General features: G+C 33.3%; 1 protein-coding gene across 1 annotated transcript in view; it reads left to right on the top strand.

Moving 5' to 3' along the window:
- HEPHL1 (hephaestin like 1) overlaps positions 1-14,826 on the top strand; it is an 84,930-nt gene extending 70,104 nt beyond the window's left edge. Inside the window, exons 14-20 of the mRNA XM_074304518.1 lie at positions 73-213; positions 2,185-2,291; positions 7,614-7,836; positions 9,249-9,388; positions 11,532-11,694; positions 12,646-12,717; positions 12,811-14,826. Of these exons, the coding sequence (XP_074160619.1) occupies positions 73-213; positions 2,185-2,291; positions 7,614-7,836; positions 9,249-9,388; positions 11,532-11,694; positions 12,646-12,717; positions 12,811-13,010 (1,046 nt within the window). The 3' untranslated portion in view covers positions 13,011-14,826. The remainder of the gene's footprint in view (positions 1-72; positions 214-2,184; positions 2,292-7,613; positions 7,837-9,248; positions 9,389-11,531; positions 11,695-12,645; positions 12,718-12,810) is intronic.
- The last annotated feature ends 1,329 nt before the right edge of the window (positions 14,827-16,155 follow it).

Here is a 16,155-nt window from a genome sequence, read left to right as displayed (position 1 = left end):
TCATGCACTTAGATCCCTTTGAATATTAAGAATAACAGCTGTAATTTTCAAGGTTCTTTTGTTTTACCTTAGGCCCACTGATTCGAGCAGAGGTCGGTGATACCATCCTCATTGTATTTAAGAACAAAGCCACCAGACCATACTCCATATCAGCTCATGGTGTAGAAGATGTGAATAGTGGGGAAAAATTTGCAGTGCCAATCACAATGCCAGGTAAGGGATATCTCAAATTCTAATGACATCCTAGAGGCAATGCCAGCCCCATCAGTGTCTTCTATATCACCTAAGGGCTTAATAATTATTCTGAATATAAGATATCTAATGAATCAATCAATCAGCAAGTATTTGCTGAGTTCCTCTTATATGTTTAGTTCCAGGTTTTATCAAGACGCTTTCAATGTGTTTAAGAATCACAGATAACACCCAGGAAAAATTCAAGTAACCAGTCAAACTAGCATAATCATATACTGAATCTTAAACTATTGATGGAATGCTGAATTTATATGGACTTAGGAGAAGAGGAAGATGAGTGAGGGCTGCGTATTTGGGAACCCTTGATTGCATCATCTCTATAGGTATAGAGCTGGGAGATGATCTAATCAATATCTATCTATCTACTTTATAGATGTGGAAAATGAGACCCAGAAAGGTCTTATAAATTGGCCAAAATCACAGTTAGTAAGAAGAACAGTGAGGATCATAGAATCATAAGGCCATAGGATGATAAATTTAGAGCTAGCATCCATCAAGCCCAATCCTTCCATTACACATGTGATGAAATAGAAGCCTGTGTAGGTTAGTGAATTAACCAATATCAGTCATACAGATAAAAAATAGCTGACCAAGGAGGTCTTTCCCTTTCAACTCTAGTGTTTTTCTTACTATTTTCATATTGCCTCTTCATGATAGAAGAAATTGTTGAAAGAATGGTTAAAGAATGGGTAGGATTTATTTAGGAAGTAGGGAGAGCAAAGTAAACAATGGTTTTTCACAAGAGCATCAGGAGACATCAGGAGAGCAAGAGGAGACAACCATTCTTTTTTCACTCATATCCCCCCATTTTTTTTTGTGGTAGCAATGCTTTAGATTAGTGATATAAAATTTAAATAGAAACAGGAGCCACTACCCAAGACAGAAAGATTCTTATGGGCTACACATTGATTTTTAAAAGTTGTCTGTCACATTGTATTTTTATTTATTTTGCTAAATATTTCCAATAACATTTTAATCTGGTTTAAATATACATGAAGTGTTGTGGGCACATGCATGAGCCACATATTTGACCAGTCTGATTTAGATTATCTCATCTTCCCTTAAGTGACTATCTTAGAATTGCAAAGGGTAGTTTTCTGGACTAGTTTGATGCAATGGTGAAATAGACAAAGTCCGTTGTTCCCATGAGTAAAGGCTTCTCTAGTGCATCATTTTGTGTGGCTAATCCCTCTCTTAAAGTGATACTAGAAGGGCTTAGGAGAATCTGGAGAACCAGTTTTTCCTCACAAGGATCATCAATGTAGCTATGATTCAAGGATAAACTGCAAAGCTTGGGAGTCCAGACGTGGAAGGGGACCTAAAAAACTAATCTAGAAATCACAGTAATAGGGAAGTGGACATCTGGGATCAGCTGAAGAGAGTTGCTATTCTCATCTCCCTGATATCCACACAGCCTGATGTAGATGAAGATGCAGCCTCAGCAGCAGAAAGCTCTACATTAAAGTTCTGTCTCTGATATATTATGGTCATATGACTTTGGGAAAATCATTTAACTTCTTGAACCTTACCTTTAATCCAGACAACTCTCTAAGATAATAAATTGAAGAACAATTGCTGACCTAACTAGGTAAAGTTATTTTCACCTGTGAAACCATGTCCATAAAAAACAGGTAGGCATGGGGTTCAGAGGGTTCATTATGAAATTTTAAGTTTGAGTTCAAAATTTTTATCTATTCTATAACTATTAAATGTAAATATACATACACATATGCCTGAAGTAGAAACCTTCCATGGAGACTCCATAAAATGTGGACAATTAGGACCTGCCAGCTACAGCTAATGTCTATATTAAAAGGAATGATATTATGAGAGACTAATATGCACAATTAGATGTTTGGATACTTCAGGTAATTGGTCTTGGCCCAAAGCTAATATTAACAAAGTGTTTTTATTTATTTTTATTTGTTTCAGGAGAAGTAAAAACATACCGGTGGAATGTCCCTAAAAGGTCAGGGCCAGGCCCCTCTGATCCAAATTGTATCCCTTGGGTCTACTACTCAACAGCAAATTTTATGAAGGTAACATGAAGAAGCAACTATGAAACTTTTAACATTCACATTCATAGCAGTAACGTTTAAAAATTGTTTTTAACTTGATCCTTCAGTAGTGGCAATAGGTACAAGGTGAAGGAGTATATCTTTCAAAGTGCAAAAAATTGAAGAAGGACAAAAGTACAAGCTAATGTTTTAACCTTCAAGTTTAGGACTTAGAGTAAGTATCAAAATAATTTAGAGAGAAATTGAAATAAACATAAATGCTGAAATTTTGTGCTACTTAAGGGACTGGTAAGTGCTGCTGGTTGGTTCAAAGTGGTAGGTCTCTAGTCAGTAATAGTTCAAACAGGAAAAATTCAGCCATAAAAGCTGTTGTCCATCTTCTAGTCATTGTCATCTTAAGTCTTCATTTAAAATTTTATTGATTCATTCATCTTCTTCATTTTCCCATATATCCCTGACCCTTCTATTCCCCAGAAAGGCAGTCTTTATAATAAAACATTTTAAATGAAGGGAAAACATGCTGTTCAGCAAAACTAATCAGCTCTAGGACCAAGTATATGTGATGTTCCACGTCATTGCCACTTCACCTTCCCCAGCTCTTCAAAAATGGAGGAAGTATAGACTTAGATCTCTTCTTAGTCATTTTAATTTCATATTTTTTCAATTCTGAATTTTTTACTCTTGTTCTTTTTTTCTGTCATTGCAGCCATTGTGTATAGTATTTCCCTGATTCTGTTATTTTTCTTTTCAGCTGTTCCTGTGTCTTCTCATCCTTCTCTGTAGTCTTCATATTCATAGTTCCTTATTCCATTCCATTCCAGAATAATATTCCATCCATTCATTTATCATAATTTGTTTAACCATTCCCTAATTTATGAGTATATATAGATATATATATTCTATATACACATATATTCATTTATGTGTGTTTCTATACATACATACTCACCCACCCCCCCATACACACACATATACACAGATATTTCCAGTTCATTGCTATTATAAAAAGTGCTATTATAAATATTTTGTTATATATGACTTGTTTTTGTCTCTGACCTCCTTAGAGCATACAAGCCTTGCTGTAGCATCTCAAAAGGTATGAACAAGAATTTTAGTCACTTTTAAAGCAAAATTTAAAATGGTTTTCCAGAATGATTGGATCAATTTACAGCTCCACCAATAGTGTATTAATGGACCCATTTTCCCACAACCTACACAGCATTGATTTTTTGTTTCCTGTATTTTGTTATCTTTGCTACCTTGAGTATGAAATGAAACCACAAAGAAGATTTAATTTCTATTTCTCCTAATGTCAGAGAACTGAGGAAATCTATCATATAACTTAATTCTTATTTCAAGATGTATATTAATCATACCAGTTTTCTTAAACTAATATTGAAATATGATCATTCTCAGAAGATGTTCTGCTCTTCCTCTATAAAAATGACTCTATTGAATCATTGTTAATTAGCATATGGGCTTTGTGTTGTCTTTTCAGTAGTGATGAGAGAATTTCTGTTAACAAATAATCGTTTTTAAAAACAAATAATTGTTAATCCTCCTTTCTTTTGATAAAACCCTACTACATGCCTCACTCTGGAATAGAGATGATTCTGTATTTTCAAAGACTATTTCTGTGGACTATTTTTGTCAGGCCATAGGATCATAGATATAGAGCTAGAAGAAATCTTCTATCAAAGAATCATCAGAGTCCAACCTCCTTATTTTTTAGATATAAATATCTAGCATTTATATTGTACATTGTAGTTTGAAAAGCACTGCACATGTTCTCTTACTTAATTCTCATAACAAGCCCTTAATATAGATATTATAGTCTTCCATTTTACATAAGGGGAAACTGTGACTGAGACATTATATAACTTGTTCAGGACCTGATGAATAGTTGAGAAAGATTTAGAAGTCAAATCTTCCTGACTCCAGGTTCAACACTCTATCCATTTTGCTAGCTAGCTGCCTCTAAAGGTCAGAGATTTTAAGGGTCAAAAACATGCCCATGGTCATTTCAATACACACTCTCCAAACACTGAGAATTAGAAGGTATTTCAGCAAACACCTTGTCTAGCCTTCACACTAAAAAAATACCCACTAACAGAGCCAACAATAGCCAGAAATTTTTTTTACTTTAGTAAATCATTTATTTATTTATAAATAAATAAAATTTATTTATTTAGTAAATTTTACTTTAAAAATTTTACTTTAGCCTTTGCCTGAAGACCTCCGAGTTTATAAACTTGTCATTCTACTTCTAGACTGCACTAATTATTAGCAAGTTTTTCTTGACAGCAAGTCTAAATTGTGTACAATTCTTCTGGTTCTATTTTTGGGGGTCAAATAGAACACATTTAATCTCTCTTTCATATAGTATTCTTTCAAATACTTGAAGGTAGCTATCATGTTTCCTATGAGTCTTACCTCTTATCAGCTAAACACCTCCAGTTTCATCAGCCACTTTTCTTATAGCATGGGCTTAAGACCCTTCACCATCTTAGCTGCCCTTCTCTAGCTTATTAATGTCTTTTTAAACTGTGGGGCCCAGAAATGTACCTAGTAATACTTCAGGTGGAATTTAATAAGGGTAGAATCTAGTGGGACTATACCTTCCATATTCTAGGAATATTGGCTGTTTGGACTCTCATAGCACTATTGTTGATAGTCAACAATTGTAGTCCATTCATTAATCAAGTAATAAATATTTATTAAGTATCTCCCATAGGCCAGGCACTGTGAAGACATAGGATATGAAGACAAAAACAAAACAGTCCAAGCTATTCAAGGAACTTTAAGTTTTATGTATAGATGTTCAAATATACATAATTATCTTGACAGACAAAAGAAAAAAGAAAGAGTTGAATCACATTCCATTTGCTCCTTAGAAAGTCTAATCCCTTTTTTCATTCTCCTTTTTTTCCTAGTATGACTAAAACTAAATGAGCAAATAAGGAATCCAAATCTATTATGTTGTCCTTAGATTTCCTTGCCAACTTCTGACCATTCTAGACATCTCCTGATACAACTTTTATGGAAGCATATCACATTTCTGCATTAATCTCCTTTATATAGCTAGTTTTCCACTAACTTTTTCTTGCTGCCATCTTTTCTACAGATATGTTTTTAAAATATTTAAACTATTTAGTAAGTTTTCTGTGAAACCACACTGGTTTCTTCAGAGAATTCTCATTTTTCCTTCTCATCTAAATTGTTTTCTTTGATGTCTATAGAATTACCTTTATAAGAGTTTTCTATTTTTCCTTAATCAACTTTCTTTTTGACTTCTTTGTAAATATGAAGAATGAAATGGAAATCTAATCACTGAGAACTGTACATGTCTTCAAATAGAAAAAAAATATTAAACTTTCTCATAAATTCTCCCTCTTACACTATTTCACTTTAGGCTTAGTCAGAAAGACCACAGAACACATAAGTTAATTTCAAAGCATTGTTATAGAAATTTCTATGTTAAATTCTTACAAAACCCTTGGGATATTTCAATTAGAAATAATCAAATATGTTTTAGAAGTGAAGTTATGTTTTATTCTCTCCCTTTGGAGCTATAACTTTCTAGGTATTATATTTTGGGAAAAGAAAAGAGACAATATTCTTCAACCATATGGACCACTATAAAGTAAAAGGAATTAACTTCAATTGGAAGCAATAATAATAACTAACATTTATGTAGTGCTTTATATTATAAATATATGTTTATATATATGCATATATATATATATATAGACATAGACAAATGTATTGAATCTCACAACAAAGGTGAGTTTTATTTCCATTTGACTAATAGACAGATTAAATTTAGGTTTAGATTTAGAAATAGATAAGCATTTAGTTAAGCACTGAAGACACAAATGAAGGAAAACAAGACCTGCTCTCAAGGAGTTTTCTAATAAGGAAAGACAAAGCATAAAAAGCAGCTGGAAAATTAGAGACAGGGTCCTGGAGAACAAATTCACATAACACAAGGCTACTAAGGAGGCAAATGAAGCAAGTCTCTACCACTACTGCTCTTGCTACTACTAATACAACTACTACTATGTAATGTTTAGATGACATTTTAAAGTTTGCAAAGAGCTTTACAAATATCTCATTTGATCCTCACAATCATTCTATGAAGTGGATACTATTATTATAATCCCCATTTTACAGACGAGAAAACAGGTTTGGAGAAATTAAATGACTTGCCTAAGTTCACATAGCTAGTAAATGTCTAAAACAGGTTTAAAATTCAGATCTTTCCGACTGCAAGACCAGCATCAGATATCATCCCTATCTCCCCACCAAATTAAAATGTCTGAAGAGATTTCATTAAATAAAGATTAAATGAATGTTAAAAGTTTGAATTATATTTGGTTCATATCTCAGTTCAAGCCTCCACTAAGGTCCTCCTCATTGTAAAACTGAATTAATTCTGGTTTCTCAAAGTAGCATAAACTTTTCTTCCTTGTCTCTGGGAAGATCCTCAGATGTCATATAGCCCAATGCTTTTGTTTTACAATTGAGGATGCTAAACCAAGTGTCTTACCCATTGGTACACACTAGCAGTCAGAAGAGGAGGGATCAATCAATTCTAGGTTTTCCAATTTTAGAATCAATGCTCTTTCCACTGTACCTTGCTACTTTCAGAGCCTATCCCCTAACAGTACCTATCAGCTTGGAAAAGGTTCAAGTTTAGGCTTTTTGATAAACTACTTTTGTGACATTGTATGTTAAGCCAAGTTCAGAGAAGCTTGTCATTAGAATCCTAGTTACCAGGTGATGAATACTTTGGCTAGAATAACTCATTAAAGAGTAGAATACTTGAATAGAGGAAATTATGGGTCTTTTAAGGTAATAAAATGAGATAAACACAAATAAAATGTGTGCTATGAACAGAACTCAAGCTAAAGCCAGATTCTACAGAAAGTTTAAGTATTTACCAGCTTGACTGAAATTTAGAATGATCTCAATTTCCATTCTAGTATTGTAAATATTAAGTTTCTACAGACTAAAGCTGTATTTCAGTTCTATAAAAAAGATCTTATGAAAGTGATAAAATTTAAATTACCCAACTCTGTTTTCTGGATTCTGGGGCAAGTTCATTTAAAAGATAATTAACCTGCATTAGGTATGGTCAGGGACACAAAATAAATTTTGAGACATAATCTCCAAACTAATTCCATTTCTGGTCCTGGGTGTATGACATATGGTTTATTAACATTGCTATCTCAAATAAACAAAATTTTCTGAACACATTTTCCAGAGCTTTTTACTCAAATTTTAAATGGTTAAGTGATATTTTAAAATATAACCTTTAACTATTGCCTCTTTTCCTTCCAGGACACTTACAGTGGTTTGATGGGTCCTTTGATAACTTGTAGAGAAGGAGTGCTGAATGAAAAGGGACTGAGAAGTGATATTGATTATGAATTTGCCCTTCTGTTTTTGGTGTTTAATGAAAATGAATCCTGGTATCTGAATGAAAATATCAAAAAGTATCTCAATAAGGATCCACGAAAGTTTAAACACACAGATGATTTTATGGAGAGCAACAGAATGCATGGTATGTAAGAATTGGGTCAACAACATGAAAAGGTCAGATCAAAAATTGGGCCGAGGCATTGGTTCAGTATTCTATTTCTGAATGCCAACACATCCTTAACATGAAATAGAGACATTGCAGTATTTTTTAAAAATTAAAATAATTGAAGACATGTGTCTTTGCATATTCATCCAAGTTTAGGCAACAGCTCCTGTCTGTTTTCCCTTGGAGTTATATTTTGTTTTGTTCTAGAGCATGGGAAATTATCACAGCATTTAGAATTACAGATCTGAGAGATGGACCTAATGCCCAAATCTCTTGGGAGCATGAAACCCTTTTATACCATTCCTGATAAATAATCACAAATTCTGATGAAAAACTTATAGTAGAGAACAGCCCATTTCTTTGTTGGACAGCTCTGGTTGGTAATAAGTTTTTTCCTTATTTTAAATTAGATTTGTTTTCCTATGATTGCTACCCTTTGTTGCCAGTTTTACTTTCTAAGGCCAAGCAGAATGAACTTAAACTAAAGTCATGGAGAGTAAGCTTTTTCTCATATGATAGACCTTTAAAAGAGGGAGAGTTAGGAACTTCAGAGAGTATTCAAGGTTTGGAATTTATACTGTAAGGAAATTTAATTGCATGTAAGCTACTGATGAAGAAAGAATTGCCAAGCTTTTTTGAGGACCTATTTGAGGTATAATAGTTTAAAATCTAACCTTTAAGATTAGAAAGTTTGAGTCTGTACCTTTCCAATGGTTTCCTTTTTTTTTTTTTTTGGTCCATTCATCATCTGTATAATTTAATAAGTAATGTATCTGGTCACCACTCCCCTTTAAAATACAAACTCTTATAAAGCAGGCTCTATCTTTTGTGTTTTTGTTCCCAGAACTTAGAATTAACAACTTGGTATTGCCTGGCCTATAGTAAGTACTTAACAGGACAGTTGGAATAGAGTGCTAGGTCTGGAGTTGGGAAAACTCATTTTCCTGAGTTCAGCTTGGACCTTAAACATTTAATAGCTATCTGACCCTTAGGAAGCCATTAAACCCCATTTGTTTCACTTTTCCATGAGCTGGAGAAGGAAATGGTAAACCACTCCAATATCTGTGCCAAGAAAGCCCCAAATGGGTCACAAAGAATAGGACACAACTGAAAAATGACTGAACAAAAGTACTTAATAAATACTTTATTATTCATTCATTATTATGAGTTTATATCAGATTGTGGAGTTATGTTTGATGTTTTTGATTTTTATAGTTTAGGGACATTTTTGGGGCTGGTCTGAGTTGGTAAGTGGGAATATTTGTAAACATGAGAGAAATTATTTCAAATCTAGAAAACCAATGAAACCAGTTTTGGCCCAAATAATTCAAAGATGGATTAAATAATGAATATTCTTAGACTAATGAATAATTTACTACTCTCCCCAGCTATTAATGGAAAGATATTTGGAAATCTTCATGGTTTAATAATGAATGAAAATACGATGACAAACTGGTACCTATTGGGAATAGGAAGTGAAGTTGACATACATACCGTCCATTTTCATGCAGAAAGTTTTCTTTTCAAGGTAAGTGAAAGAAAAGTGAGTCCCAAATGCTTAATGTTTCTGGGAAGACTCCATAACATGAAATTAATTTACTTTCACCATGCAACAGAGGTTATTTCATGCTATTTGTGATATATTGTAATTTATAAGATCTTTAGATCTAAGGACTTCAGAAGTGAGTTCAAACTCTCTTATTTTACAGATGTGGAAACTTGGGTATTGAAAGGGAAAATTACTTGCCCATGGTCAAATAATTGATAAATGGCAAAGTAAAGATTTGAATGTAGGTGCTCTGACTCCAAATTACAGTTCTTATTCTATCTTACTATACTATGTCTTCCACACATCTTCTCTCAATTCACAAAGATGACAGAAAATAATCATATAAATATATTTTCCTAGTAATGTGTTCTATAATCCATATTTTAAAATTACCTCTTTTCTATAATATATTCCAGTTTAAAAAGAATTGTTTTATGTATATAATATTTTATAGATGAAAAAGGTTTTCATATAGCTTTTTCTCTTTGATCCTTCTAATAACTCTATAAGATAGACAAGATTTCTCAAGATGGTGAACCTGAGGCCCAGGGAACTGAAATTACTTAGTCATGATCATAAGAACTAGTATGACAGAAATGGGATTTGAACCTAAGATCTTCTTGCTCCAGGTGTTTTTATAAATATCTCTCAGTAGAAAGTCCCTGATCCTCAGGAAAATATTAATGAACCCATTCAAAGAAAAAGATCTGGAAAAAGAGTTAAGAACTCCTGAGCTTTGCTTAGATCAAAGATCCTCACAGATGGAAGAGACCAAAAGAATCATCTTTAACATGCGACATTTACATCACCATTATGTACCACCAGGAAGTAGGAAGAACTCTGAACTTGGAGATACACAAATTTGACTTCCACTTCTAATGCCTAGCCAATGTGTGATCGTGGGCAAGTCAATTAAATTGAACGTCAATTTTTTTACGTGTAATATAGGGACAAACTTGACATATCTAAATTAGAATTGATTATCTTTTCTCCAAAAACCCACCCCTCTTCCAAAGTTCCCTATGTCTATCCAAGAATTCACCATCTTCCCAGAGATATGCACATCTCTTTCAACTCTTCACTGTCCCTCACCTCATATGTCTAATCAAATGTCTGTTCCTATTAATTCTATCTTCACATTTCTTGCATATGCCCCCTTCTCTGTACTCACACATCTGCCTCTTAACTCTCTTCTCATTACTTCTAGTCTGATTTATTAGACTAGCCTCTAAATTGATCTTTCTAAATCAAGTCTCTTTCCACTACAATTCTTCCTGAACAGAGCTGTCAGTGTGATTTTCCAAAAGCACAGGAGTGACTATTTTACAAATCTCCTAACTCCATCAACTCCCTGTTACTTCTGGGATTGCATATAATCTTTTCTTTTTGGCATTTAAGAGCTCTTTGAAACCCAATTCTTCTAGATCTTTCCATTCTTCTAAGATAATCACTCCCCAGTCAATACTCTATAGTTCAGCCTCACTGAGTCTACTTGTTCATACCCCCACATTGCAGCAAATTTAGGAGGTTGTTGCAATGGAGAAGATTTAAGGCCTAAGAAGTTTTGATAGCCTATGTTGCTTATAGTGGTAATAGAAATTAAGGAATTTAAACAAGGACTGAAGCCTTAATAGAATAGAATGAAACTTTAGTAGGTTCTACCCTGGTGTGTTAAGGACACTAGGACACTCAGGATTATAGTCAATCAGCTTTGATATGAGTTGGAAATCCTTCTTTAAATCTTAACTTTTTAAGCACCATATCAACTTATTTAATATCTTAAGAATTTGAATCATTTATTTAAATAGAAACCCCATAAAATACCGTCTTTTTGTGGTCAAGTTTTCCTAGACCTGGAATGAAAACTGGGGATAAATTATAAATTTAAATGGAAATGATAAAAAACCTGATGCTACTACCATTAGGGCCTTTAGCTCTGTTAACCCTCTCTATAGGTGAATGAGTAAAAAGAATCAAAAGACATTTTGTGCCCCCCCCAAAAAAAATTAAAGACATTTTGGAGGTAAGGAGAGTTTAAGGAATTCCCCCCCTCCACATTCCCCCTATTAGTCTCACTGAAACCAGGCAAAGAAAAACTCAAGGATTCACTTTGTTTCTACAGTTGGATAAGTCTTTTCGTGAAGATGTGTATGATCTCTTTCCTGGGACTTTTCAGACCATTGAACTAATCGCAGATCATCCAGGAACATGGCTCTTGCATTGTCATGTGTCTGATCACATCCATGCAGGCATGGAAACAACATATACTGTCTTCAGAAACTTAGGTACTGATTCCAAATCATTGGTATTTAATACTATATAATGCAATCAGTGTTTATGTGGACTGTGTGATAGTACACTGTATATACTACTAATAGAGATGACATTTGATGAGTCATGGGACCTATTGTCATGGAGTTTACAATCTAATGGGGATAAGACACATATACAAATAATTAAAATAGTTACATGATTACATAGTCATGGGTTATGTGAAATCTGAAGGAAAAATTATCACTCACTACAGCTACTAAGGAAGGTTTCTTGGAAAAGGCAGTATTAGGAATTTTGTTTTATAGGATAGGCAGTAATTCAGCATATGGAATGGAGCTGAGACCCAACTATGACTCCAGAAAACTGATGATGAAACATGCCTTCACCTATTACAGGTGCAGAATGAGTCTTTTTTTTTTCTTAAACATGGCCAATATAAGGATTTGTCTTGCTTAACTGTATTTATTGGTTACAAAGGAGGAGTTATAAAGGAGGGGAGAAGGGAGAACAGGGAGAAAAGGGATCTAATAGTAAATGTTTTAGAAAGGCAAACAAGTAACAAAAAGAAGTTCAGAGGGAAACACAAATGGGTCATATTTGGGACCAATATCTTTCATTTTTTTGTACAACCTAAAGAAAAAAGAATTGAGCTACATATAGTAAAGATTCAGAGTATTTTACATATAATCTTTCTGTTCTTTTTGTTTGTGGAAATACTCATTTGCAAGTACAAGTTAGGTTTTCAGGCAAGCCTGGGACATTTTGTAGAAGTCTTTCCTGACTGATGGAGAGAATACTGAGATACTTCTTAAAGGGTCTTAAATACAAAGACTAAAGTTAGTCCTATTGAGCATAACAGGATTGGGATGAAACACTGAAGAAACATTATTGTGAACAATGGAACAAATTATTCTTTAGAGTTCTCTTGTTGATATGATATTCTTTTTATTTAATGTCTCCAGACAACAGGATTCCTTATTCCACGAAGCCCTCTTCTAAAGAAGAACCAATTCCTCCCACTGTGCCTACTGATGGTAGCTATTAACTCTCAAACTTTTCTATTTGAAAAAAAAAAAAATCCATTAGAGAAATCCAAAAGTTGCTGACACTACTTCTTGTTTTCACAGGAATCAATAATGAAAAGATACATTTCTTTGGCAAAAATCTGGCTCCCAGAGCAGCAAAGGCAGCTTTGGTCATCCTTTTTATCATCGGCCTCCTGCTCTTTCTAGTAGTCATTTCTCTCTTTCTCATTCTCCGATCTCTGAGAAACCGGATGGATTACCGAGCCATTCAGACTTGTGCACTTCCCACCGATGCTTTGTAAACTGCCTTTCTTCAGCTAGTATACAGGAAAAGGAGTCAAGCTTCATCCCTTTATGGGGGGAAAAACAGTTCAACAAGATTATATAAGGCAAAGTTTACAATGACAAAACAGATACTGTATCCTAGACCAGGCATCTGACTCCTCAAAATATAACTAAAAGCAATTTGCTTTTATCTATTGAAAGAGGTTATGATTAATTCTCAGGGATAAATACATACACATACACACAAATACACAAGATATTATCTCAGCTGAGAAAAGTCTACTTCAAGGCTATCCTCTAAGTGATGACGCCTGGAGGACACTCAGAAAGGTGTCTCCATTTTCAATTTTTCTACTCTAGAGCTCAAGCTTTCCTAGCTGGCCATCAAATTTAGTTCCTAGATGATTAAAGGGTCATTTACAAAGTACCAGGAAGCATTGTAGCAATCCAATGAGAAGGCCCTGATTTTTCCCACATGCAAATAGACTGTTCTTTATGATATTCAAGAAAAGTCACTACCTACTGAATCTTAAGAATTTATTTTAAAGCATCTGCTGGCAGAATATGATCTAATAATGAATCTTCTTTGCTCAATAAGCCAGTGCTCCTAATTTTTCTTTTTTACCTGTTACATCAACAGACTCTGCATTGGTTAATTATCAAAAGTAAGGTTATCAGGGTTTTTTATTTTATTTTCTTTTTGAAAAAAATTGCTGCTTGCTTTATGCAAACTTTTAGTCATACTTGAAGGTTTACAAATTTACTTAATACTAAATATTTTGACCATATATTTCTGTTGCAAGGTTTGTATTTTTTTTTAATCAACTTCATATTTATGCTTAGAAAACTAAGATTTTTAGAATCTGTGAAATAATAGGCCAGGTCCTCCCACTTGTGTCTGGCCTCCCTGTGCAGCAAAATATAGGGAGTTTCAAACAGACTATCGTGGGAATTTCAGAAATGGAGGGTTGCTGCCCAGCAGAAGAGTTCAGTACTGAATATTTGAGTCTGGTTTTCACTCAGTTTAGGAAATCATTCCAAAGCCGCAATTTTTATTGCAATCAAAATAGAATGAGAAACAATATAAGACAATTCATCTATGTGACTGACCTCTCACTAACCATAAATTTCATGCCTTTTCAAGATCAGGGGCTTTGCGGGGAGTAATAAAAAGAAGAGATGAGGGGAAGCAGCCAAGAAAAAGGAAAGTTTAGAAAGAAGAGACTTCGAAAAGGAATTTCTTTTATATTTTTTTAAAAACTTTTATTTAAAAAGCTTTGTAGATTAGTATTGAAATTTTATAGACCCAACTAACTTCCTAACTAACTGAACACTCTCTATGCCTTATTTCCTATTACAGGGGAATAAATAAGAGAGATAAAAGCAAAATTCTTTACCATTAAGTTAACATATTATGACTGACTTAAGTCAAGAAACTCACTGCAAAGCAGTTAAGTGTATTGGTAGCAAATCTAAATTAAGAGTAGATCAAGCAAATATGGGAGTTACTGAGGAATACTTATATATAAATTGTGGTGAAGGGATCTTTTATTTATATTCTTTTGCATCTATGGGTTGGGGTTAGAAGCAGGGAGTAGGATAATTAAAGATAGTAATAATAACACAAAAAATCTTAATAGTATCTGAATAATTATTAAGTTTCTAATATCAATCAGGGAACCTCAATTATTCTCATCTCAGAATCACTTAATCAAAAGAAAAAATGATGTAATGTATTCTAATAAGTAATGTGTAGCATGGTCTTCACTAGCAAATTCTGTGAATGCTGTGAAATTACTTAACAAAAGAATTTATAGTAATGCTGATAATAAATGTCTTTTTTATGTAATACCCTTCGTAAGTTTTTATCCTTTAAAATAAGCAAATTATTTTGATATATTCTTCCTTTTCATCTGACTTAATTCTAATGGAACTATAGATATAAAAGATTAGTTTATTTCTTTCTAATACTTTATTTAATAAAGGTTCATATACTAATAGATTGCAATGTACATGGCTTATTTTGCTTAATCACCTAGGTAGAAAGATAGAGTTCCAATTAATAAGAGTGGAATTGGGGCATATATGTAAGGTCCTTATGGCAGAGGACAAAAAACTAGCAAAAAATAGGCAATGTGGAATAATATAGCAAGAATGCTGGACTTGAGGTTGATCAGAAGATTAATGTTTAAGTTTCACTTTTACAATTTACTAGTTATTTTCACAAACAGATCACTTATTCTTTATGAGTTTCAGTTTCCCCACTTGAAAAAATATGGATAATAATAACATTAATGTATATAAATCACTTCATAACCACCAAGTATTCTTTAAATTGTTAGTATTTTAAACAGGAAAATAGTATGGCAGAACTAGATATTGATCAGCATCTTGAACTGTACCAATTGTACCAAGATCAAAATAGACACATGATTTGCAGATAAAGGGTAATACCATAAGCAAACCAGAAGAGCATGGAATAGTATATTTGTCACATCTATAGATAAGGGAGGAATTTAGTGCCAAAGAAAATATAGAAAACATTACAAAATGTAAAACAAATAATTTATTATGTAAAATTTAAAAGACTTTGCACAAACAAAACCAATGCAACCAGTATTAAAAAGAAAGAAGAAAACTCAGAGAAATTTTTTTCTGATAAAGATTTCATTTCTCAAAGATGGGGAGAATTAAGTCAAATTTATAAAAATATAAGTCATTTTCCAATTAAGTGGTCAAGTGATAGAAAAAGATAGTTTTCAGACAAAGAAATCACCACAATCTCTATTCAAATGAAAAAATGCTTTAGATCACTATTGATTAGAGAAATGCAAACTGAAATAACTCTGAGGGACCATCTCACATCTATCTGATGGATTAATATGACAGAAAGGGAAATTGGTGGATCTTGGAAAGGAAAATTGGGACACAAATGCATTGATGGTAGAGTTGTGAACTGAACCAACCATTTTGAAGAACAATTTGGAACCATGCCCAAAGGGCTGTAAAACTGTGCATATTCTTTGATCCAACAATACCACTGCTAGGTCTGCATCTCAAAGACATAAAAGGTGTTGAGTAGTGGAACTATTTGTACAAAAATATTTATTGCAACTCTTTTTGAGGTAGCTAAGAAATGGAACTCAAAGGAGACTCATTAAT

This window comes from Sminthopsis crassicaudata, chromosome 3 (genome assembly GCF_048593235.1).
Source record: "Sminthopsis crassicaudata isolate SCR6 chromosome 3, ASM4859323v1, whole genome shotgun sequence".
Classification (NCBI taxonomy): domain Eukaryota; kingdom Metazoa; phylum Chordata; class Mammalia; order Dasyuromorphia; family Dasyuridae; genus Sminthopsis; species Sminthopsis crassicaudata.
The sequence above is the reverse complement of the archived record's forward strand: the minus strand, read 5'-3'. Positions and strand labels throughout refer to the sequence as shown.